Raw genomic sequence first — 27,292 nt, 5'->3', positions numbered from 1 at the left:
GCAGTCCTCCTGGATTAATACCTGGTAGGGCAAAGGAATAGCACCCAATTTAATGTGAGGGATGTAACCCGACTCTGCATCCTGTGGCCTCCACTGCCTTTCCTCATGAAATCTCTTGAGGTAGTATTTCTTATACCAGCTGGAGATGCTGCTCAGGCATTTTTTTGCAGTTTTTATTTTCAGTGACATCATTCCACTTCTTTCTCTTTTGGCTTAATAAGTATTTTAGCATGAAATTTCAAAGTGCCTAGCCAGAACCCATTTGAATCAAAAGACATGCTTTAAGTACTAAGTATGCTTTTTTATATATAACAACTTCATGGAGGTATAATTTACATACCATAAAATTATCCCATTTAGTGTACAATCAGTGGCTTTTAGTAAATCTGCATAGTTGTGCAACTGTCACCATAATCCAATTTCAGAACATTTTCATCACCCTGATAAGATCCTTCAGGCTCATTTCCAATTAATCCCTGTTCCCATCTTCAGTCCCAGGCAACCACTGACCAGCTGTCTATACATTTGCCTTTTCCTCATTTCATATGCCTGAAATCACAGAGTATGTGACTTCTGGTGTCTAGCTTTCAGTAAACTTTCTTGTTGCCACCTTTAAAAAGCTTTAAATGCCTTTCTAGCCTTTCCACAAGGAGCAAATGTTAAAATTCTCATGGTAAGAACTCCACGGAGGCCTTTCTTGACTTTATAGGGCATTGTGTTTTGGGCTTTTCACATTCAGGAGCTGTGGGATAAGTAGACTTCTGAGATAAAGGATGGAGAAACTACAGTGGGGAGCATACATTAGGCAAAGCAACTAGGCCTTTGGGGGATTCTCTCAGGGTTGGATTAAGATCATCTGACATGTATCCTTGTTTGTCAACTGAGAGATTTGTTCAGAAAGTGCTGAATTTCCCTTTATTCACCTATTCACTGTATGCCCTTTATTGCTTGATTGATTTAAATTTAAGTTAGTTAATATACTGTGTAGTATTGGTTTCAGGAGTTGAACCTAGTGGCTTACCACTTAGGTATAACGCCCAGTGCTCATCCCGACAAATGTCTTCCTTAATACCCATCACCCCCTGAGTCCATCCCACCTTACCTCCAGCAACCCTCAGTTCGTTCTCTGTATTTAAGGGTCTCTTAGGGAAAAAAGAAATGTCTCTAGGGGTTTGCCTCCTTCTCTGTTTTTATCTTATTTTTTCCTTCCCTTCCCCTATGTTTATCTGTTGTGTTTCTTAAATTCCACATATGAGTGAAATCACATGGTATTTGTCTTTCTCTAACTGACTTATTTCACTTAGCATAATACACTCGAGTTCTATCCACGTTGTTGAAAATGTCAAGATTTTTGGTCACTGAGTAGTATTCCATTGTCTGTGTGTATCTCACATCTTCTTTATTCATTCATCAGTATGTCCCCTTTAAAACCTTACTCCGTTGTTGAAAATTTTACCTTATTGGGGCATCTGGGTGACTCAGTTGGTTGAGCATCCAACTTTGGCTCAGGTCATGATCTCACAGTTTGTGGGTTCGAGCCCTGCGTCGGGCTCTGTGCAGACAGCTCACAGCCTGCAGCCTGCTTCACATTCTGTGTCTCCCTCTGTCTCTGCCCCTCTCTTGCTCGCTCGCTCACTCTCTGTCTCTCTCTCAAAAATAAATATAAAAAAATTTTAAAACAGTTTATTCTCTCAAGTGCCAGAGAAGAACACAGGGTCAAGTGGGGGGCGGTCAGAAGTAATCGAGACAAAGTCCACCTTCCTCGATTTCTATTCTTCTCTCCTTTCTGCCCTTGTACTTGGAACAGAGGTAAGTTAAAATCACAGTGCACAGGGAACAAGAGCCATTACTCAGATAAGAACCAGAGACCTAGAGCTAAATCTTCTCAGTGCCATGTGCTCAGAGCTATGCTACAGGTTTGACACATGTATCTCATTTACACTCTAAAGTGACTTTCTGAACTTAACATAAAATCAGGCTCATTTTACAGGTGTACAAATGATACCTTGGCCAAGGTCACATAGCTTACTTAGCAAATCTACTTTTATTTACTTGAACCTTTTCTCTTTGGCCTTAATCTTCCTGTGTCAAGCCACAAACTAGCTCTGTCAAATCATAACATCCAGGGAAGGGAGACCAATGCTTTTCTGAATCATGCTTTTAGTGTCTCCTTTTTTATTGTAAAACAATTTTATTTTTTAAAAATGACCAAAAAATATTTCTTTGTTCATACCACCCTGTCCCAAGTATGTCAGAAAATCTTTTCCCTGTCTTGTCTACCTGATTTCATCTCTGTACCTATTTAGCATAAGGACATATATTCTGTATTTTATTTTATTCTATTTTCATCTGCCATTGTTTTTTAAAGGCAGTTTGATAATTTAATACTTAGTTTTTGCAAAATATTCCATTCATCTCATAAGACGTAATTTTGACTGGTCTCCTAATGTGAGACATGTAAATTATTTCCAAATTTTGCTATCACAGATGGTTCTGCATAGACATGTATAGAGATTATTTTCATTCTGAATTATATCCTTATGATAAACTCCCAGAAGTGGGATTTCTGGCTGAGATTACAGAACATTTTTGGAGCTCTGTAAGCACAATGCCAGATTGCTTTCTAAAAGTGTTGTGCTAGATTAACTTCTAGGTAAATCTGCAGAGTGATGTAGGATAACAGAGCTCCCTCCTTTAATACCTAGTGAAATGAACAAAAACAACAAAATTAAGCCTAAAAATATCCCAGCAATAACTATAGAAAACGTTCCATCCTGATTCTGTCTGTAAATATTAACAAGTGATGGACAGAAAAAGAAAAACTAAGATCTGGCATGCTGCATCTTCCAACCTAGAACCCACCACCCCACTGTCCTCCTAAGAGCGATGCTGGGAGGAAAGGTGGTAAGTTGCCAAAATTCTGAGAGTTCTCAGTGGTAATCACCACTGTGGAGACAAGTGGATTACAGTGGTCTGCAGTTGCAAAGAACGTCTACAAGAAATCCTTGGGCATAAAGCTCCTGCATGCTTCTGTAGAATCTTAGGGAGCAATTACCAGGTTTGCACCTTCCACAGTCGACGCTGCATCAGGGTTGTGAGATGATGACTACAGGAGTGTGGAGCATGCTGCGAGCTGGGCTGGGAGTGGGACCATAGTTCAGGAATGTTGGCCAAATTGTAGGAAGAGAATGTAGAGCCCAGGTTTCCTAGCAAAGGCAATTGAGAATTTTCTTTTACCTGGTCCATGTAACCATCCTGCAGAAAAGAAAGCCACTCAGTAATCCTTGGATTGTGGTCAGGAAAGCAGAAGAGATAAACTGGCCTCAGATAACATTGGGAAAGATACCAAGAACTTACCTGATTGTACCAGAGCAAGAATGGTATGGAAATTACAAACATGAGAGAGAGGCAGAGAGACAGAATGATCTAAAATTAAAAAATTACCTAAGAAACATAAAATATTTCTGTTGAAAGAGCTTAACTATAATATGAATTTAATTTCTTAAAAAGTTTATAGACAGTGTGGTATTGGCAAAAGGATGGATATATAGCTCAGTAGAATAGAATTGAGAGTTCAGAAATAAGCCCCTCACATTTCTGGTAACTTGCTTTTTGGCAAGGGTACCAAGGTAATTAAATGGAGGAAGAATAATCTGTTCAACAAATCGTGCTGGGACAGCTGAAGACTTACATGTAAACTGATGAATCTGGACCTCTACTTTGCACCATAGTCAAAAATTAACTCAACATGAATGGAAGTGCTAAATTTAATAATTAAAACTTGTAAAATTGTTAAAAGAAAAAATAGGTCCAAATATTCATGACCTTGGACTAGACAATGGTTTCTTAGGACATCAGCAGTATAGGTAACAACAACAACAACAACAACAACAACAAACAGGTAAACTGAACTTAATCAAAATTTAAAACTTTGTGCTTCAAAGTACAATGTCAAGAAATTGAAAAGACAACCCACAGAATGGGTGAAACTTTTTCACAATCATATATATGATAAGGAACATCTATCTGGAATATATAAAGAGATATTACAACACAATAATAAAAAGATAACCTACTAAAAAATGGCAAAGTAACTGAATAGGCATTTCTCCACAGAAAATACACAGTCAATAAACACATGACAACATTATTAGCCATCAGGAAATGCAAATCAGAAACACAATAAGATACCACTTTACAACTAGGATGAGAATAATAAAAATGACAGAAAACAACAAGTGTTGGTGAGAACGTGGGAAAACTGAGACCCTTACATGCACAATGGAAATGTGAAATGGTACAAGAGAGTTGGAAAGCAGTATTTGATGGTTCCCCAAAACTTAAACATGGAGTTGCCAGGAATTCTATTCCTAGGTCTATGCCCAGGAGAAACAAAAGCATATGTCCACCCAAAAACTTATACACAAATGTTCATAGCAGCATTAATCATAATGGCCAAAAAGTAGAAACAATTAAAATGTCCATCAACAGATAAATGAATAAATAAAAATATCCATATAATGAAATATTATTCAACAATTTTAAGTATTGTTGTAATTCAATACTTCAATAATATTGAAGTAATAATACATGCTACAACATGAATGAACCTTGAAAATACCATGCTCCAGGATGCCCAGGTGGTTCAGTTGGTTAAACATTCAACTCTTGATCCCTGCATCCGGCTTTGCACTGACATCACCAAGTCTGCTTGGGATTCTCTTTCTACCTCTCTCTCTCTCTCTCTCTCTCTCTCTCTCTCTCTCTCTCTGCCCTTCCCCAACTCGTGCATGAATTCTCTCTCTTAAAATAAATTAATAAACTTAAAAAATATATAAATCATGAGTAAAAGAAGACAGCTACAAAAGAGCACATATTGTATGATTTCATTTACATGCAATGTCTAGAATACACAAATCTATAGACACAGTAGATTAGTAGTTGCCTAGTGCTGAGGGTAGAAAGGATAGATGAAGGGTAACAACTAAGAGATATGGAGTTTCTTTTCCATTTAATGAACTGTCCTAAAATTGGTTGTAGTGCAGCTGCATAACAATGAATGTTAGTATATCACATATACATTTTTAATAAAACTATCTTTTAAAAGTTTGTAGATGAGGTGATAAAACCACAGAATTAGAGGAAAAGAGGATTAAAAACCCACAGAAACAAACTGACAATGAGACAGTACCACTAATGGTCTAATAAACACATTAGGAGCAGCAAGGAATAAAAATATATAAATCTAGACATCTCAAATGGCTCAGATGGAAGGTTTGAGAGAACTACACTTACTATAGAAGAAAAAAAAACCAAATACATTAAATCATTTATCAATATGATTGATATGGAGACCAAACCATGGTGATTCCTGGTGTGTAAGTCAGTAAATAGTATAGACAATATATACAAAGGTATATATGATAGGGGGGTTCCTGGGTGACTCAGTCAGTTGAGTGTCTGATTCTTGATTTCAGCTCAGGTCATGATCCGAAGGTTGGGGATCGAGCCTGCCATCAGACTCTGTTCTGAGCATGGACCCTGCCTAGGATTCTCTCTCTCTGTCCCTCTGCCCCTCTCCCCCACTTACACTCTCTCTCCCTAAAATAAAAAAATAAAATAAAGATTTAAATAAAGATATAAATGAGAAATTGTTTCTAAAATGAACAACTGTTTCTACAGATTGAGTATACCATATTTCAAGAAAATCTGATAAAGAATAACTTACCAAAAGATATAGCCTGATTGAATTATTGGATTTACAGATAAAAGAAGTTGCATCAGTGGAAACCAATTTGACAATAAACTATTATTTTTAAAAAATGCTTTTTCCCGGAACACACACGCTCACCAAAAAGAAGTTGCATCATACATTTAGATAAGGAAAGAAAAAGTCAGCAAAGAGGGAAGTATCTGATGGACCTAAGGTTTCCACACAGCAACTTTTTATACAGGGAAATTATAAAAGAACAGTCAGAGTCTGAGGGAAAGCAAATGTGACCTGAGACTATCACTCTCGGCCAAGTCATTGTTGAAAAAAAAAATCTGCTGGCAGATATTCCCAAACTTGCAAGAGCTGAGAGAATGGAGCAAGTCCCTTCTTGGGGAAGAAAAAAAAGAAAAGAAAAGAAAAATTTGCCAACTAACAGATCAATCAAAACAAAGAGCTTTTAAATGGGCTATGTTAGAAGCCGTGAACTAGAGCACTGAATCTATTGAAACATAGACATAAGACAAAGGAATGGGGGAATTATGGTCATCATTAACAACAAAAGGAGTCAAAGGAGAGGAGATGGAAGGAAGAGTGAGTTAATCACCTCATGAATGAATTAGTGAAATTGGTCTAACACTGAGTCACATGTATTTACAAATGAAATACAATTTGCAAATATAATTGACATATAATTTACAAATGAGATATAATTTACTACAAAATATTCCAGACAAACAAAGAAGAATGGAAAGAATGGAAAGTGTCCAACTCTTGATGCTTAGATCACAATCTCACTGTATGTGAGATCAAGCCCCTCATTCAGCTCTGCAATGACAGCACAGAGCCTGCTTGGGATTCTCTCTCTCTCCCTCTTTCTGGCCCTCCCCTGCTTGCTCTCTCTCAAAATAAATAAACATTAAAAAAAGAAATTTAACATCTTTATTTTAAAATAGTATAATAGATGATATATATAACATATGTGATATATAACATTACATATAAGTATATAATACATGGTATACATTGATAGAATAATTATATATTAATATATGACATTAATTATATCTCATAACATAATATATAATGTCAAATGATCTTATCAAGTTCTTTCGTCTGTCCTTCTATGTTCAATGTATTTGTGTGTCTAAAGAGAAAGCTAGAAGGATTGCCATCAAAAGCAAATATTTGTGGATGCGAGATCTGATTTATTGCCTCGTTTTATTGTCCTTTTCAGTACTTCTATTTTAAATTCTTAAAATAATTATATAATTAGTACCTATCATTTTTTATGCAAACAGTAGAGTTATTACTCTCTGAAAGGTGTTTTTCCAACTTATACAGTTACCATTAATGTGTAAGTTTTACCACACCTTGGCCAATCCTGGTAGTTACACATTTTCAGATGTCTATAACTGAGGTGGTTCAACACCTCAAATATGAAATGTCAGCCCCTGGGGTGCTAGTGACCTGTTCTGTTTCTTTTGAATCCAGGAAGCATCTATGATTTTTATTTCCTCAAGCAAGGAAGTGGATATTGGAACACATGGACAGAGTATATTACTAAAGAGGAGGAAAATATCCCAGCTAATGCAAAGGTAAAAAAGAGATATTTTGTCATGGAGATTTTTCTTTCTAAAATGACCTGAACTTTCTCCAAGGTAGAGGAATTAATGTCAGTTCTGCATTATCATTTTTAAGAACTTTCTTTAGAAAAAGTTTCAAATATGAGCTGGATCAGCCTTCAAAAGCGTGGACTTTAGAATTAGAGGTGCAGATTCCTTACTGGGCCTTGACACTCTCTGCTTCAGTTTACTCAGCTACACAATAGCAGAAAAAATACTCGAAGGCTGTTTGAAAGAATTGAAGGTAATATACATGAACATGTGACACCCATCATGTGTTAGATCCATGTTGATTGCTATTTTGATTATTATCATTGTCTTGTGGTCAGTTGTCAATGCTGTGTGGTCATTGGTCTTTCATCTCAGACATCTCAGTCAGGAAGGATCATTGTCTTTTCTTCAGAACTCCCAGACAAAGATTTCCTTGATCAGATTCTCAGAAAAACAGGTCTGTTTTTCTCAGCTTCAACTCCTGCTCGTTTCCTCATAGAAAATCCGCCTCTATTAGTAGTAGCTGGTGGACATACTTTACCTTTCTCGGGGGTGACTGCAGATCATTCAGGCCCCAGGTAGAGTGGCGGACAGTGGATAGAAAAGTGGGAATTTTGACAGTCAAGTCAGACAGCTGGCAGGCAGACAGCTGCTCCTGAAGATGGTGCGGTAAGCAGAGGTGGATGTGTGCTTAATTTAGGACACACTCAGGACTGTGTTGTGCAGAAGCCCTGGGCACGGAGGTCCAAAACTTTAATTCTCCTTAAAGAGGTTAGTCACCTGAACCCCAGGGGGTTTGAAATCACACTGAATTCATACAAATAAGGGAGTCCTATGCAGAGAAGATTTTAAGTTCTGCTGAAAAATTTCTCCTTGTCATACAAGTATTCTAGTCTCTGAAAATAAAAATCTCTGAAACCCAACTTGCTTTAAATTCCATCTTGATAGCAAAAGTAAGCATTTTGCACCTGGCCCTGCATTCAGCACCACTTACTGGCCACATGGTTTGGGACAAATGAGCCAGTAATCTTCCAGCAGCAGAGGGCTACTGGGAAAACTTCAGGGGATAATACAGGCAAAGCGTCCATAGCTCAGCATCTATTAATTCTCTTCCTCTACACTTTAGTTCCCTTGCTCTGTCTGTTCCTTTTCCTTTGAGCAAATTACTTATCAACAGAAGCCCAGCCTTTTCCTACCAATATTCACAGGGCTGCCTTGTTGCACAGACTCACTTGGTGCCATTGGCATTATGGCCTAGCTTTGCCTTAGGGGCACCACTTACATAAACCACACCGTGAAAGGTACTTTCTGGAGTTGTTCAACACACTGGCTCCATGTTCACTAGCCCCTTCCAGCCTAAACAGATAAGGAGATGTCACTATGTGATATACATCTTCCATTCCCTTCCTCTGTTCCCATGGAGGGACCAAATGTGGCCAAATGGCTAATGACAGGGTTCAGGCTCAGAGAACCCAAGCGAAGGTAAGGTATTCTACTCAAAGTAATAGAGATTCCATGAATCCAAACCAAGCCCTTAGAGTCCAATTGGGGTTTGAATATCAGGAAGAGTGTTGTAATCCTCATATTGGAAAAAAGTTTAAGTGGAGGTGCATTCTAGAACCAAAGATCCAAGTGCTAGAAAAAGGCGGACCAAGAGTGAGTGTAGGGAATGCAGTCTGAGTGTCACAACCCACCCTCCTGAGCCAAGCAGTCTGGGAGATGACATATGGGAAGTGGACCTTGCCTGGGACAAGGCAGACCAGTTAGTTCAGCACAGTGATCTCAGAGGGCAATAGCTATAAACTGATCTTTAGTGTAATTGGTGTTTATTCCATGATAGTTCAGTGGTTAAGAATAGAGAATCGGACAAGCTAGAATTCAAGTCCTTGTATTTCCATTTACTTGTTGTATTACTTGGGCAAGTTGCAAAAGAGGTCTAGACCTCAGTTCCCTCATTTACAAAACAGTGCCAATAAGGCCCGTATTGATATGTATGATCTCATTTAATCCTCAAAACATATCAGTGAACTGGGTGCCATTATTATCCCATTTCGCAGGTGAAGAAACTGAGGCCCTTGGGAAGGTTAAATACTCACTTGAGGTCATAAAGGTAGTAAGGAATGGAGCTGAGTGGATAGTAAGTCTCCTGAATGCCAAACCCAGCACCTTTGGCCCAGTATCAGGACTGTTTCATGTCTTTGTTGTACAGGTCTCTGAACTCATCATCTCCACAGTGGAGACAGCCAGGCAGTCCTTCTTCTTGAAAACATACCTGGACCATGAAATTCCAATGCTATTTGTGGGGCCCACAGGCACAGGCAAATCAGCCATTACCAATAATTTCCTTCTCCGCCTTCCCAAAAACATCTACCTGCCCAACTGCATCAATTTCTCTGCCAGAACCTCCGCCAATCAGACTCAAGATATCATCATGTCCAAGCTGGATCGACGGCGGAAGGGTCTTTTTGGGCCTCCCATAGGGAAGAAAGCAGTGGTATTTGTGGGTAAGGCATTGGGCTGATCTGAACATAACCAGATTCTTCTATGCTGCAGCAAATGAGAACTTCCCTTTGTAGGGCCGCTGTACAGTTCTTTTACTCTCTCTGAGAGATAATATATTTGTGTATAATGTAATGTAGTGTTCCTTCCCTCCCTTCTTTTCCATCTTTCTTTCCATCCTTCCTTCCTTCCGCTCACCTATATCCCTCCCATCATCCCTCCCACTCTCCCATCTTTAATTTTGACTTTGCTTTCCTTCTTTCCCTACCACGTATTTGTTGATCAAGTGCTATATGTCAGATTTTCAGTAAGTAAGGTGTAGTCCAGTCCTTTTCGCCTGAGATAACTTCCCAGTTTCTCCTGAGAGGAGGGTGAGCCTTTAGATCAGGCAAGGTTACATTGTAGTGAGAATTCGTTCCAGAAGGATGTTTTACCCTCTTGTATCTCTAAAAGCAACACTTTTATCACTTTGCAACAAACCCCTTATTCCATTTTTTGTCAGATAAATGTTATCTGTAAATGAAGAAACCTAATATTTGCTAAGTATTTTGAAATAACCACATTGAATTTCCCCAGGATTTTACCTGTTTACAAAGCACTTACTCATTTACTTCGCTTGACCCTAAGATTCTTGTGAGGTTATTAACCATCATTACTCATTTCACTATCAGCTAATTGAGGCTCCAGAAGTTTAAATTCTCAGTCAAACATCTAGAAAATTCTGGAGCCATAACCCAAATCCAGATTTCTTGGTGCTAAATACATTATATTTTCCACTATCTTACACTAACTCATACGGTTTCATTTAGTAAAAGTAATGCCCTAGTCTTTTGGGTTATCTCATGTCCTGTCCTTAAAATTCAGGTATTGACAGTGAATAATGCATGTATTTATATCCTTACCCACTAACATTAGCTTCTTAAAAGCAGAGATTCAATTTTGTTTTGTTTTCCCTTTCTTTTCTGCCCTGTCCCCTTTCCTCCAAACTGTTCTCCTTTCCTATTTTTATGGTATATTCAGAAACAATTTTTTTAAATGTTTTAATGTTTGTTTATTTTTGAGAGAGAGACAGAGCATGAGCAGGGGAGGGACTGAAAGAGAGGGAGACACAGAATCTGAAGCAGGCCCCAGGCTATGAGCTATCAGCACAGAGCCAGAATTGGGGCTTTACCCCACAGACAACAGGATTGTGACCTGAGCCAAAGTTGGACATTTAACTGACTTCCTATCCAGAAACACTACCCAGGACCTCCTATCCAGAAACAATTAAGCTTTGCGGTCAAACAGATCTAGGTTCAAATCTCACTTTCTAACCCTAGGCATTCTGTGACTTAACTTCCATGACCCTCAGGTCCTCACCTCTAACATAAAGGTAATACTATCTTCCTGATAAAGTCATTATTTGGATTAGATGAGACAGTATGCATAAAACTCCTAAAATATTATCTGAGACAAACTGGGCATTCAATTAATGTTTATTAGAGAAAAATTAAAAGGGTTTAATTTTATTGAGTGTCTTCTATGTACAGTGACTGGGTCACACAATATGCTTTTGAGGAAAATAAACCCCTGCCCTTGAGAAAGTCCCTATGTTTTCTTACCATTTTGATTTTGCTACTCAAAAACCCTAGCTTAAAACCTTTCTTCCATTGGGGTTCAATTGTTACCTGCTGGTCAAATTATACACCCCGTTGGCTGGGAGTATGATTGTCTTCCTCACCATCATATTCCCAGAAATTAACAAAGTGTCTAGCACATAGCAGACAATCAGTATAGTGTGGCTGATGGAATGGGAAAAAATTAAATCTGTTGATGCCAATCCATGCATCCTTAAAGTCACAAAAGGCAGAGATCTCAGTGAGGCAGGAGAACTCAGAACCCAGGAAATCTTCTTCCCATATGGTCAGTGTGTCCACTGGGTGAGCTCTACCTGGAGTGGAGATAGGACAACTAGGCACAGACTCTCCCATGGAGGCAATAGTTATCTATTGTCTCGTACGAGAGCAAGGGATCCCATAGACTTAGAATGTGTGGCAATGGCTTCTTTCCCCAGATGACCTCAACATGCCAGCCAAAGAAGTGTATGGGGCCCAGCCCCCCATTGAGCTCTTGAGGCACTGGATTGACCACGGTTACTGGTTTGACAAGAAGGACACAAACAGGCTGGACATTGTGGATGTGCTGCTTGTGACTGCCATGGGCCCTCCCGGGGGAGGAAGGAATGACATTACTGGTATGTGAAAAAGAAAGTTCATTCCTCTTCACCCTCCAGCAGAGCCAGACCACCTTCATGGATGGGGGGTTGGTATAGGGTCCTCTGTCCTGATGGAAGGTAGAGAAAAGTATGTTCAGGCTGTAGCCAGAGGGGTTGGGCTAGCTCCAGGGAGTAGAATTTGAAGTCTTCATGTTGGAAATTATGTGAAATAGGACATGAACATGGAAAGAGAATGTGAGAGAAACAGAGTCCCCTGTGAAAAGAAGAGTTCAGTGTGGCCAGCATGTATTCCAGGAGGGAGACTAGATCAGAGATCCTCAACCAGGGGTGGTAAAAGATTCACCTGTTGTGTTTGTTAGAATTCTTCAGATTGCCAAAGATAGAAAAACTAACCCAACATGGCCTAAGAAACATAATAATAAACAAACAAACAAAATAAGTAAGAGTTCCCCCATCATCCAACAGTTTAGGAATACATTTTGCTTCAGATGTCACTGGATTCATCATTAATTCTGAGGTACATCCTTTCTTAAGAATCTTAATCCCATTTCCAGACTTAAGATTCTTTGACCTTGTTCTCTTCTCTGGCATTTAGCTATCTCACCTGTAAAATTTTCCATAAGCAAAATGGACAGGGTGATCTTATTTGGCACATTGTATACCTAAGAATACAAACTCAAAAATGATCACTACCAAGACATGCACTAGTAAAATTGCTGGACTCTATAGAAAGAGGAAAATTCTCTTGGGCATCTAGGCGCAAAAGAGCACATGACTTATAAGAGAAGTAAAATTAGATCATCTTAAAACTATTCTACCACAATGCTTTATGCCACAAGAAAATGAAATAACATATTTAAGATACTCAAGGAAATGAAATGAGAGGCAAGGATTTTATAGCCAGCAAAGCTGACCTTGACATATAAAAGGAAACCTGTTATCAGCATGCAGAAACTCAGATTTATTTCCACAGTCCTTTTTTGGGAACCTACTAGAAAATGGGTTTCACACAATCAAAATGATTGTAAAGAGATAGATATCGCAACTGGTCATAGGCTTTAAATATATGGTTATTTGTTGGACTAAGACTACGTGGAGATTATAAAATGTAAAGGCTAAAAGACCCCAGTGTTGTAGATACATAATAATTGAAAATGGAGGGGGGGATGAGGATAGCAAATACAAAAAGTTTTCAGTCTTAACGCTCTCCCAACGGAGCTATCTCGGCAAGCCCTGGCTGCAAATACAAAAAGTTTTAAACCATTTTCAGTGATCATAATTGGTAGTGGTAGTATATTCTTATTCTGAGAGCTTTGTGTAGAGCAGGATTATGCAAATGAGTTACTGTGGAATTTCTATTTCATTTTTTAAATAAATGTATTTATTTTGAGAGAGAGGGAGAGAGAACACAAGCAAGGGAGGGGCAGAGAGAAGGAGAGACAGAATCCCAAGCAGGCTCCATGCAATCAGCACAGAGCCCAATGTGGGCTCAAACTCATGAACCGTGAGATAGATCATGACCTGAGCCGAGATCAAGAGTTGGACACTTAACCAACTATGCTACTCAGGCACCCCTGGAATTTCTATTTCTACTGACCCATGTGTCCTTGAGAATCAGAAGTGTCAGTATGAAAGATAAAGATGTAATATAAGTGAAATTAAGTGAAAGCCCTGTATTCCTAAATTAGAAATATCGGTAGTAATTACTCATCCTAAATTAGAAATATCAGTAGTAATAACTCATAATGTCCATTGATGTACTAGGTCTAGTAAATAATAGCCAACTCACTAACAATGAGCATGCCTAGCACTCAGATTATTTTGAAATCCAACTTGCTACTGAAATAAACCAAAGCTTCTTGAGAAATGGCTGATTGCAAATCTGGGGCAGAAAATATACAAGATGGGCTTGTAACTTCTTGATATACCAGATAACAAGAAAGCTTTCAAAGGTAAAATGTTCATGTCAGAAGGACTCAGTTGTTAATATAAGGAGGCTCTCGCCGGCCAAAGATAGGAAAACTTGAGCTTCAATAATGATAGCAATTTTAATGGATTGAAATTTATCAAAATATATTTAAATCCACAGATCTATAATAATAGAGATAATTAGCTATTTCCAGGGAATGGTAAGGAATCGATTTATTATCTTAAAAACTGACAAATAATTGGAAATAATCAAACATTTATCTTGACTTTCTTGCATGAAATGTACCATGGTACGAGCAAATCCTAGATGAAGGGTCTCTTTACAAAAATATTCCAACTAATATATGAAAAAGAGATGATAGAATCAGAGTATTACCATTTTACAATCCCCAGTAAATTAATGGCTCTAGCCATTGAGGATCTGTAGCTACTAACATCACAAAAGGAGAGACATCATGTCTCTGACAAAAAAATATACCACCACCTACCATCTGGCCAGAGATATAATCTGAATCTGATCAAGTCTCTGGATCCAGCTGCAAATTAGTATGAAATATGGAAGACAAAGGAACAAAATTAGCTCACCATGAGTATGCAATCAGCAAAATCCTGACTGTGAAGCTATAGATCAAACAGCCCTCGTATTCATCAGACAAAAGATGAAAGAAATAGATGGGGAATCTATAGGTTAAAAGAGATTTATCAAACATAATCAAGTTGTTTTTAATTGGGAAGATTAAACTGTGCTGTGTAGAAATGAACACTTGGGTGATAAAAGACAAAATGCAGGATAGCAAAGGAAATAACTATAAAAGTCAAGATAGTGATAATCTTTGGAGAGAGAGAGACGGGCAGAAAGCTAAGACTGAGATGGGATATGTGGAGGGGCATCTGTGGAAGGCAAGCAAAGCTTTATTTTTTGACTTGGATGGTAGATGTATGGGTATTGATCTTATGATGATCCACTAAACTTTACGTTTGTTTTTGTATGGTTTTCTGTATCTGTGTTTTACTTTATATAATCACAGATATGCAAGCAAACTTATAGAAATGGAAAATAGATTATTCATTGCCAAGAACTCCAAACAAATGGGGAGTGACTGCTAATGGGTACAAGGTTTCTTTTTGAGGTGATTACAATGTTCTAAAATTGATTGTGGTATTGGTTGCACAATTAAAATATTAAGAAATGATTGACTGTATACTTTACATAGGTGAATGGCAGAGTATGTAAATTATATCTCAATAAAGCTGATATATAGACATATATAGATATCTAACTTTAGATAGGTAAATATGGATAGATATGTAAGGATACCACATAATAGTGGTTAATTCAGGGGAAAATGGAGGTAAGTCAAAGATGATGCCCACTTTCTATAAAAAGTGTTTCAATTGACTGTTTTACAATATTTACATGTTGCTTTCACTTTTAAAAGCAATCATGAACATTAGTGCTGTTAATAGAATTTCTGCAGTCACGGAGATGTTCTATATTTGCATTGTGCAGTACAACAGCCAGTAACCACATGTTAGAAACGTGGCTTGTGAGACAGGGGAAAGTATTTTTTAGTGTTATTTAATATTAATATTAGTTAAGTTTAGCCACATGTGGCTAGAAATTGCCATGTTGGGCAGCACAGCTCTAGAAAATGAAGGCAGAAGAAAACCCACTCTTCCATATCCCAGGATCACAAAGCCCAGGAGGTAGGCGTGATTCTGTGTGTTTTCCAGGACGATTCACTCGCCATCTGAATATTGTTTCCATCAACGCCTTTGAGGATGACATTTTAACCAAGATTTTCAGTTCAATTGCTGACTGGCACTTTGGGAAAGGGTTTGATGTGATATTCTTAAGGTAAGAGATTCCTGTGTCTTCCACAATATTGGCCTGGGATCCTCAGTTTCAGCCCCTCTTTGATAGATCTGCCTTCCCCTTCCTCCTAAGGTATGGAAGGATGCTGGTACAGGCTACTATGACAATTTATAAAGCTGCTGTGGAGAATTTCTTGCCAACTCCCTCGAAGTCACATTATGTCTTTAATCTGCGGGACTTTTCACGGGTTATCCAAGGAGTACTGCTCTGCCCTCACACCCATCTGCAGGTCAGACACTATCATTTCTTTTATCCAGTTCATTCAGCAGTATCCTTGTCTACATTGAATGAACAGTTATAATAGTAATTGTTAACTTTTATTAAGCTTTTATGTATGCTAAGCATTGTTATAAGTATTTTATAAGCATTACCTTGTTTAATACTCAGCCAACCCCAGGAATTAAAAACTAAAAACTACCACTTTAGGTACCACTTAAATAAATAACTCTGGATTTTCAGGATATAGAAAAATTTATCCGGCTTTGGATTCATGAGGTTTATCGGGTCTTCTATGATCGTCTGATTGACCATGAAGACAGACAGGTCTTCTTCAACATGGTGAAGGAAACCACATCAAATTGCTTCAAGCAGACTGTGGAGAAGGTAAGCCAGATCCTCTGAGTATTTGGCCTCAGAAATGGTCCCAAATATTTGACTTTGTTAGTCTCAGATTTCAGGTTTCCTTCCTCATGGAGACTCATAGCTCTGCTCTCTGAATCTCAGGAAATGGGATTGAGTCAACTAGTCACTTGATTTGGTGATATTTTACTTGGCCCAATTTGCTTCACTTCCCTGATAACATACACGTTTGGATCCATTCTAAGTGGTTTATGATCTGATATAATTGTTTATCATTAACTTAAAATACATTTTTAAGGTTAATTAATTTCTGAAATTTTTATGCTTTAACATCCTACTTGATTGATCTTCAAGTAGAAGACTGTCATGGTTTCCTATTTGTATATATTTTATCTTTCCCCTTTTGATGTAAGAAAAGTTGTTTTTAAGCCTATGGGTTTACATAGTCTAGTTGTACCTCTATTTTTAAGAAACTGTGATTTCTCCACAGAAAAATTGTAAGTGCTTCATGTTGCATCTAGAGGCCAAGTACAGAAGCACTGCCGGGTTCTAATATCAGGAAGAGAAAGCACCTAGAACATTCCTATTCTAGCCACAGAGTGGGGATCACAGGTAGCACCTGTACCTCTCTTTGGTGAAGGAGCAAGCATATTTAAAAAGTGGTGCCATCCTTCAACCACCACTGAGATCTCACAATTTGATCACTGACATTTTAACCATTTGGAAAACAGACTGATTCTCACTTTCATGCTTTTTTCTCTAATGTCCTTTTATCATAGTCTTTACAACCAGCAGATCCATATATTATGTTTTTTAAAAAAAAACTATTAAAGAGCCCTGACTTTGGAGAATATACTTAGAGGAAACACACATATCACCATCTTGGTTGGGCCACTGGCTGAATGCCTGGCTAAGATTTATCTTTCCCACAGGTCCTCATTCACCTGTCACCCACTGGAAAGATTGTTGATGATAATATCCGTAGCCTCTTCTTTGGAGATTTCTTTAAGCCAGACAGTGACCTGAAGATCTATGATGAGATCACTGACCTGAAACAGCTCACAGTGGTCATGGAGTACTACCTGGAAGAGTTCAACAACATTAGCAAGGCCCCCATGTCCTTGGTCATGTTCAGGTTTGCCATTGAGCACATCTCCAGGATCTGTAGGGTCCTGAAACAGGACAAAGGCCACTTGCTTCTGGTGGGCATCGGGGGCAGTGGGAGGCAGAGTGCCAGCAAACTGTCCACATTCATGAACTCATATGAGCTTTATCAGATCGAGATCACCAAGAGCTACTCAATCCATGACTGGCGGGAGGACCTGAAGAAGATCATGCTGCAGGCGGGAGTGGCCACCAAAAGTACTGTATTCCTCTTCACTGATAACCAGATCAAGGATGAATCATACGTCGAGGATATCAACATGCTTCTAAACACAGGAGATGTGCCCAACATCTTCCCAGCTGATGAAAAGGCTGAGCTTGTAGAGAAGATGCAAATGGCAGCTAGGACAGAAGGCGAGAAGATTGAAGTCACTCCTCTTTCTATGTATAACTTCTTTATTGAGAGAGTGAAAAAGAACCTTCACATTGTCCTTGGTAAGAAGAAGCAAACTCAGTTTGCCCTTTTCCTAAGGATGTTTTAGGGTTTCCTGTGCCTAAATTTGGTCCTCTAACAGGAGTCTGAGGATTGATCCAGCCATGGCACTCACCCAGGGGTTTGTGGCTGAATTTCTGTGGAGACTTACCCTCCCCTGAACGACTATTTTAAATCTGTTACACTCTTCTTAATTCTCTGGATTCTTCATTGAACCTTTTCCTTTTTTTAGTGCCTTACCCTGGTGGCCTTACATCTGGAGTTCTTTCTGTGAATGACATCCTCAATCTATCAAAAAACCAAGGCATTCTATGTAATACTTTCTCTCATGTTACCATGTCCTGTCAATTTTTACCTCTTTGCTGGCTCTCATACCCACCAATTTATCTCCATCCCCACTATGTTCGCATTAGCCAAGCTCCCATCATCTTGCCCAGAATCACCTCTACAACCTCCTAACTATTCTCTCTATGTCCTCTCTTGTCCATTCCAGACCTTTCTGTTCCTCTGACTCAGGATGGATTTTTTCCCCATGTACTGCAAATATGATCATTGTATACACACACACAAAAACACTTAAAATGCTTTCTATCGGGGTAAACACCAAAATTCCTAATCTGTGGTCTTATAAGGCCACCTGCCATTCTGTCCCCTTTATCCTTTTCACTCTCCTCTCAAACCAAGCTCCCTCTTCTCTCTCTGTTCTTTAGCTACAATGATCTCCTCACACTTCCACCTGTGCATCATGCTTGCTTCTACCACACTGAGACCAAATAAAAAATGAATGGAATTTAGCCAAAATTTTTGCTTGGATGGAGATGGGGTCAGAAACAAGCTGATGGCCCCCACTTGACTTCCATAAATAACTGTATATGGAGCATCTATGGTTCTCTTATGTCTGAGTCAGCACAAATAGAGAAAGAGGATCAAAGGGCGCAAACCAGGCTGGCTAAGTGATGCAAAAGGTCTGGAAAGGAGAATAATAGGTAGGCGAGGCCTGTCAGAGGCTATCATAATATACTAAATTCCCATCACAAAGTTGTATGAAAGTAGCCTATGTTCCACTGTACTTCCCAGGCACTCATTGTGACTATTTCCATTATACCCCTGGAGTACCAAGAGGAAACCAACCCCTTACCCACCAGAATCCTTGGAAAGATCTGCCTGCTTCCTTGCCTTAGAAGAAGGAAACTAACCAAGTCTGCTTTTCATTAGCCATGAGCCCAATTGGGGACGCCTTCCGGAACCGCCTGCGGATGTTCCCTTCACTGATCAATTGCTGTACGATTGATTGGTTCCAGTCCTGGCCCACAGATGCCCTGGAGTTGGTAGCCAACAAATTTCTGGAAGATGTGGAGCTTGATGACAATATTCGGATAGAGTAAGCCTTAGCTGCATTTTAGTATCCCAACCAAATATTCCAAATTGAAAATCCAGATATTGGCTGTATTGTTACTATTCCTTTTGATTTTTCAATTTACATATAGAAAATCCCATCTAGGGGTGCCTGTGTGGTTCATTTGGTTGAGCATCTGACTCTTGATTTTGGCTTAGGTTAGGATCCCAGGGTTGTGGGATTGAGCCCCAGGTTGGGTTCTGTGCTGAGCATGGAGCCTGCTTAAGATTCTCTCTCTCTCTGTCCTTCTCCCCTACTCTTTCTCCCTCTCTCTCTAAAAATAAGAAATTTTAAAAAGATTTAAAAAAAGGAAGTCACATTTGGTTAGATATTTAATAAAATACCCTTGCTGAAAAAGAATGAAATTTCATTGTTCAGAATTGTTTTGGGGATGCACTGTTGTAATAACTATGAGAACCTTGCTCTAATAATATAGCTATATCAGTCATTTTAGAGAATGCATTCTCAGTAGGGATGACATTGCTACCAACGGAATGAAAATTGGTTGTTTTGAGAGTGAAAAAAACTTACTCTTTTATGTAAAAAAGCACAAATATACAAAAAAAAACCCAAAACACACTTAATTTTGGCTAGAGTAAGGGAAGAAATGAGAATATTGACCACCTGGGTACCCCATGAAGGCAGTAGTCACGTTATCTGCCATGTTTGACTCTATATCCTTAGTGCCTAGAAGGTGCCTGGTAACAGTAAGTCAATGACTATTTATTAATTGAATGAATGGAGAAATAAAGTAGATAGGGGTCAGAATATTGATGGCTATAAGTTCCTCCTTAAGAACATTGAACTTTATTCTCTAGGCTAGAAGACCCTTAACTTGGGTCTATGGACTCATGGATAGAATTCACAGGGTCAGTTGATGTGAATGGAGAAAAATTATTTTCTGGTATTTTGCATTTCCTTAAATGACGAATGTAGACAATAAACTCCAGTAGAATTAGCAGGACTTTTTCACAATCGGAATCCCAGTTCCGTGTGTGTTTTTTAAAATAATTCATTCAGTCATTATAGATATATCAGTGTATCATTTCCTTCAAAGTTGTGGTAGTTTTTAGACCTGATACCTCATGTTATTATTTAATGCAGAGTTGGCAAACCATGATCTGCTGCCCAAGTCCAGTCCACAGCCTTTTTATAAATAAAGTTTTATTGGAACACACGCATGCCATTTTTTCCCCACACAACAGCAGCAGATTTGAGTAGTTACCACTACTCAACCATGTGTCCTGTTGATTTTTACTATTTGGCCCTTTCCAGAAAAAGTTTGCTGACCCCTGATATATTGCAAATTTGGTTTTTAAAATATTTTGAAAATGATTTCAACATAATCAGCTCCTTTTGTAATCTTATATATTTTTATGCTTTTGAAAATATTATTCTGAAAAATCCAGAGGCTTCGCCAGACTGCCAAAGATTATGAAATCCTAGTTAAAGCTCTGGTGATTTCCCAAAGTGATCAGAAATAGAAATTATTTGTTCAAAAATCATTCTAGTACGAATATATCTCTCTCCAAACATTCTTGCAGCTCTGTTGGCCTGTCTCTGAGAATTTGGGACCCTAGCAAACCATAGTCAGTGTGTACCTTCTCACATCCTCATGTCTGTAGCCAAAGCTGTGCTAGGTCTCTCTGGAGGATGTGGGGCCTACCTAAGCCATGCTAGGTCTCTCTGGAAGAAGTTGGGCCTGCCTAACCCTTCTTGTGTCCTTGGCAGAGTCATCTCCATGTGCAAATATTTCCAGGAGAGTGTGAAGGACCTGTCGCTTGATTACTACAACACACTTCGCAGACACAACTATGTTACCCCCACCTCCTACCTCGAACTGATCCTAACCTTCAAGACACTCCTGAATACCAAGAGGCAGGAGGTTGATATGATGAGGAACCGTTACCTGACAGGTCTGCAGAAACTAGAATTTGCATCTTCACAGGTGAGCACTGCCAAAATAGAAGGACAAAGAGGCCTGGGCTTAGGTGGGTACAGTGAGGCACTTGTTCAGGTGCAGAATTCAAGAAGTCTCTACAGAAGGGCAGCATCTGCCCCTCTTCTTGTAGAGCTTTCCTTTGCCACACCCAGCCCTCTTTCTTTAAGATCTTGATATCTTGTTCATCACGGATGAACCCTGAATGTGTTATTTCACTCTTTGGGGCCTCAGTTTGATCTTCTATAAAAAGGGGATAATAGTTTTTACGTCACAGGGCTATTATAAAGATTAAGTGGGCTAACACAAGTACAGCCCATAGCAAAATGCCTGGCATATGAGTTAGTAATTAACTTGGAGCCACTTGACAAACCATCAAAAATGTGAGCCATATAAAAGGATGGATTTTCAGCACTAATAAAGAACTGAGCTAACCGAGGGTTGGTAGTAGGTTGACCTGCCGCTGAGTCCCGCAAACCCACTAGCACTATGACACAAGGATGGGGGAGAACAGCAGAGGTGGCCTCCCTTCACTCTGTTCCTGGGGGTCCCTGGCTCTTAGAGAGGTTTTGACAATTGGATTCTGCCCAGGCAAGGGTGAGCAAACCATGTTGTTGGAGGAGCAGCAAAAGGGATCTAAGACAGTCTAGACCAGAAAAGAGAATGACGGTGCCAGTTAACATTCCTTGAGCCCTGCCACATGCCGGTGCTGTGTATGAGGAAAGTACTGTTATCATTTCCATGTAACACACAAAGAAATGACAATGCAGAGAGGCCAGGAGACCGGCCAAAATCACACACACAGCCTTGTGAATGGCCAGTGCGAGTGGTCAAGCCAAAACTGAAACCCTGTTCTGCATGATTCCAGAGCCTGTTCTCCTACCCAGGCCAGCATGCTGGACTTCTCCCACATGCCTGCTGGGGTCAGCAGTTGCAAGATTATGAAACCTTCCTCTGATATGCATCTGAGCTGCCTTAGAAGGTAGAATCAGGGCCAGTAGGTGAAAAATGGCACAACTGTCCTGAGAGACAGTGAGCCCTCCACCATTAGAGGTACTCAAACAGAGGTCAGAAAACTACCTGGCAGGAATGCTTTAGAGGGCATCAGACCCTTGGAAAAAATGGCCTTGTAAGTTTCTTCTACCCCAGATATCTCAGACATGTATGCTTCCTTCACAGACTAAAAAAATAAAGTAGGAGGTTTTTTATTTCCCCCTAACTTACTTTTGTTTTATCTCTCCCTGCTCCCAGCACTGAAATTTAGGTTCAAAAGCATAGGAGGAAACTGAACCTTTTAAAAACTTTTTAAGTTTACCATGATATGTCTAATGCCTAGCACCATGCTTGATAATTTACAACACATAGTGTGAATTCAGTAACTAAGTATTGAAAGATCAAAGAGAGAAACTCCAGCCAACAAATACATATCCAGGACCATGTTAAAATCATTAGTATATTCTACATATATCATAGGTTGGAGAATGGTTTCAACTCTTTACCAACCGTGCTGTTCTCAGCGACAACAGAGTTGACCCTGTCCCCCTCTTCTTTCTAGGTGGCAGTCATGCAAGTAGAACTGACTGCTCTTCAGCCTCAGCTCATCCACACCTCTGAGGAGACTGCCAAGATGATGGTGAAAATTGAAAAAGAGACAAGAGAAGCTGATGCCAAGAAACTTCTGGTGCAGGCAGATGAAAAAGAAGCCAACGCTGCTGCTGCCATTGCTCAAGAAATCAAGGTATAAGGAGGGGCGCCTGGGTGGCTCAGTAGGTTAGGCGGCCAACTTCCATTCAGGTCACGATCGATCTCATGGTCGGTGAGTTTGAGCCCTGTATTGGGCTCTGTGCTGACAGCTCAGAGCCTGGAGCCTGCTTTGGATTCTGTGTCTCCCTGTCTCTCTGACCTTCCCCCGCTCATGCTCTGTTTCTCTCTGTCTCAATAATAAATAAAAAACATTAAAAAAGAAAAATCAAGGTATAAAGAGCCAAAGAGGTAAGGGAGGGAACCAGCATTTTCTGGGTTCATCCATGATCTCACTAGAGCCTAATACAGTCCTGCACAGTGTGTGTGGTCAAGTCCATCCTACAGGGAAAAGTGAGGTCTGAAAAAGACAGCTGACTTTCCACACATCACATAGCTAGTAAGTGGTAAAGCAAGTGTTTGTGACACCTGGCTCTCTCCAGGAAGCATTACTGTTTTCCAAATATTCTCCATCTCACTCGGAGTCAAGACCTATAAGACCCAACATGATCTAACCTCATCTCATTACCTTTCCTTCATTCACTAACTCTGGCCACTCTGGCCTCCCCTAACTATTCCTCAGATAAGTACAAAGCCACACTCCCACCCAGGGCCCTTGCACTGGTTGTCCCTCTGCCTGTCTTCTCCACCTCCATCATTTTTTGCTCAGATGTGCCTGGTGCATTACAGGTGTGGAATAAATCTTTGACCAATAACAGAATGTTGAACCTGGAAGACCTCACTTGAAGGTGATTCTTGTACCAAAGAATAGTCCTGGACAGGGCTTCACCTATATTCTGATATTAGAAGAAAATCTGATTAACGTTCATGTGATGCTATATATTTCTCAGCTCTTTCAATTGTACAATTCCATTTGAGATTCACAACTGCCTTGGACTTGGAAATGACAAGGATCAGTATCCGAGTCAATGACATTGAAGTTCAGTGGCGGAGTGATTTTTCAGAGTTGCACAGCTACTTAGTGAGTGAGTTAGTGCTGTTGGCACTTAGCTTAAGATACTTGTCCCTAATCAGAATTAGAAAATCCTTTTGACCATTCTTCAAAAAAGAGCTTGAATGGGAAGTAGCCTATGTCTGGATTCTAGGATAAGTAGGTCCTGCAGCACTTTTTTGAAAAGGACAAGTGTTACAGACTGACTTTTCTCCAGTGAGTCCTGAGATCTGGTCTCTCATAAGTTCCTTTGGATCCAATCCCTGGTCTCACAGTCACAAAATGAGGGCCCTGGGTGAGAGATATGTGCTCACCCATATCCCAGTGGCATAGACAAGAGGTCAGTGGAACCACAGAAGATAGTGACCACCAGCAGGTGTTTTGCCATTGTATGACAAGATGGTAGTAATAGCTACTACTTGTCAACACCATGGTGTTTTCTTGCAGTCCTTCATTGAACAAATATTTATTGAACACTTGCTGTATGCTGACACCTTTCTAGGCAGTGAGGGTAAGGAGTGAACAAGACAGACAAAATTCCTTCCCTCATGGAGATTGTATTGTCTCATACTTGATATACATTGTCTTTTATCATTCTAACAGTCCTACAAGGCAAATGATATCATTCCCAGTTTACAGATAAGGAAATTATGGCACAGGAACTTAAATGACTTATCCAAGGTCATGTGGCTACCACGTGACTGAATCTGGGAGCATATATTTACCCTGTAACACACATGGTATTTTTTTAAGTCTGAAACAATCCTCAACTTTTAAAAATCAAGAAATTTAAAGTAAAAATTGTAAATGTTGTTTTTCTTATGAAAAAAAAAACATTTCTGGCAACATTGGAGCTACATTCCTGGGTTGCACTCAGCAGCAGCATTGAATAGATGCTGCCTCATGTGTCTTTCAGCTCCCCAAAGCCCCACCCAACCCACCTCCCACAATCACATCACGGGCCTGGCCCCTGTACGCACAGGAATTTGCAGTTCCTCTGTGGTTTAATATTAGAATTGGGTACATCAGGGCTCAGTTTTTTCTCTGTCCCTTTTCTAACCTCCATTTTCTTGCCTATAAATTGGGGATACTGAGAGAAGCAGGTAAATTTTGTAGTACGTGTCCAGCATACAGTCGGAGTTTAGTGGTACATGTTCTCCAAAACTGTTGTTCTTTACCTTGTACCAAGTAGATTTGCCCATTTGATAAAGGACAGCCTCTTGCCACATGTGGGTACCCTCACAGGATTCTCCTCCATAATGTCAGGGGAAAACAAGGACTTGCTGGAGCAGGAGGGATGTAGGAGGTGACATGGAGATGACCACCACACCCATTCCTGTGCAGTAAATTGCTATCTTGGGTTTTGGTGTCAAGGGTAAGGTCTGATGTTTTGCAATCTCATCCCTGAGTATCAGGAATGACATCCTGGAGGTGAGTCAGGAGGTGCATCCAGGGAGGAGAAAGACGCTGTGCTTGCTCTGAGTTTCTCTGAGGACCAGAACCCATCCTTGAACTTCTCAGAGCTACAGTCCCTCTCCACACAAGGACTATAGTTTTCTCCAGTCTCCTCCCAACCCTAGAAAGGAGATGACCTGGGAGAGCCCCCAGTGTGGTGGCCCCTGGAGGCTCAGCCATGCAAATGGAATCCATCCAGGGACAGTGAGGAGACTGGCAGAGAAGAGGCCCAAATGCTTGCTTCAGTACAACAGTTCACTTACAGTGGTCATTTCTTTTAATTGAATGAATCATTTCTTTTCCCCCTAATGAGGATAATAACTGATGCCAGAATCGCTACAGAGTTGTGTTTTGTGAGAGTGCACTATACTTCATACCTTTCAAAGGACCCTGGTGTTCCTTGAATTGCTAAGCAAGGGGGTCATTTTTAATCAGTGTTTTTTATTCTAGAAACAAGTGATGTGACAATAATAATACATGTGAAAGAATATTTAAGAACTCAGCTTTGGGGCGCCTGGGTGGCTCAGTCGGTTAAGCCTCCGGCTTCGGCTCAGGTCAGATCTCAATTCATGGGTTCGAGCCCCGTATCAGGCTCTGTGCTGACAGTAAGCTCAGAGCCTGGAGCCTGCTTCCGGTTCTGTGTCTCCTTCTCTCTCTGCCCCTCCCCCTCTCGTGCTCTGTCTCTCTCTGTATCAAAAATAAATAAAACATTAAAAAATTTAAAAAAACAACAACAACAACAACAAAAGAACTCAGCTTTAACACTTCTTCAAGGGGCCCCTGGGTGGCTCAGTCGGTTAAGCATCTGACTTCCACTTAGGTCATGATCTCACGGTTTGTGGGTTCAAGCCCCGCATCGGGCTCTCTGCTGACAGCTCAAAGCCTGGAGTCTGCTTCTGATTCTGTATCTTTCCCGCTCTCTGCCCCTTCCCCTGTTCACACTCTGCCTCTCTCTCAAAAGCAAAAGATGTTAAACATTAAAAATTTTAAAAAAAACACCTATTCAATTTCCCAAGTTTCCTTCTAGCCCCTGTCTATACACATGGATAGTTTTATGTTATTGTAGTCATAACATATTGTAATTTGTATCATGCTTGTTTATTTCCTTAACATCCTATCACAAATGTTTTTTTCAAAATGTCATACAATCATTTCAATGACCATTTTAAGTGCTTCTCTCATCAAGTAGTCATCCCCCTACTGGGCACAGAAGTCTGTTCCTTCCTGCCATGTTTTCAGTTTCAAGAGTATAAGCCTGAGTCTCTCAAAAAAGCTGTGTATCAGAATCACCTCTGGAGGGGCACCTGGGTGGCTTAGTCGGTTAAGTGGCCAACTTTGGCTCAGGTCATGACCTTACAGTTCATGGGTTCGAGCCCCGCTTCGGGCTCTATGCCAACAGCTCAGAGCCTGGAGCCTGTCTTCAGATTCTGTGTCTACCTCTCTCTCTGCCCCTCCCCTGCCCATGCTCTCTGTCTCTATCTATCTCTCTCTCTCTTTCTCAAAAAATAAATAAAACATTAAAAAAAATAGAATCACCTCTGGAGTTTTAAAAAGGCGGTGCCGAGGCCTCACCCAGATTGAATGAATCAGAATCTCGGGGCGTGGGGCCTGACCATGAGAATGGCCTTAAATGTTCTTCAGTGACACTGAGAATCACCAGCGTTAAGAATCACTATACACACAATCTTATAATTAGAACCTTTATGAGTCACTTGACAAACAAGCTTGCTGGTACCCAGGCCTTGCTCCTTAGGAAAGAGAGCAGAGCTGCTGGACTACTGGAGAACAA

At 40.0% G+C, this 27,292-nt stretch overlaps 1 protein-coding gene across 1 annotated transcript in view; it reads left to right on the top strand.

The window, feature by feature from the left end:
- DNAH3 (dynein axonemal heavy chain 3) overlaps nt 1-27,292 on the top strand; it is a 156,437-nt gene that overhangs the window by 97,468 nt on the left and 31,677 nt on the right. The window contains exons 41-50 of the mRNA XM_029949934.1: nt 7,205-7,308; nt 9,536-9,830; nt 11,879-12,058; nt 15,704-15,827; nt 15,918-16,074; nt 16,305-16,448; nt 17,357-18,023; nt 19,237-19,402; nt 21,149-21,365; nt 22,912-23,094. Of these exons, the coding sequence (XP_029805794.1) occupies nt 7,205-7,308; nt 9,536-9,830; nt 11,879-12,058; nt 15,704-15,827; nt 15,918-16,074; nt 16,305-16,448; nt 17,357-18,023; nt 19,237-19,402; nt 21,149-21,365; nt 22,912-23,094 (2,237 nt within the window). The remainder of the gene's footprint in view (nt 1-7,204; nt 7,309-9,535; nt 9,831-11,878; nt 12,059-15,703; nt 15,828-15,917; nt 16,075-16,304; nt 16,449-17,356; nt 18,024-19,236; nt 19,403-21,148; nt 21,366-22,911; nt 23,095-27,292) is intronic.

Source organism: Suricata suricatta, chromosome 8, assembly GCF_006229205.1.
Source record: "Suricata suricatta isolate VVHF042 chromosome 8, meerkat_22Aug2017_6uvM2_HiC, whole genome shotgun sequence".
Classification (NCBI taxonomy): Eukaryota; Metazoa; Chordata; class Mammalia; order Carnivora; family Herpestidae; genus Suricata; species Suricata suricatta.
Note: the sequence above shows the minus strand (reverse complement) of the source record. Positions and strands in the feature narration are given on the sequence as shown.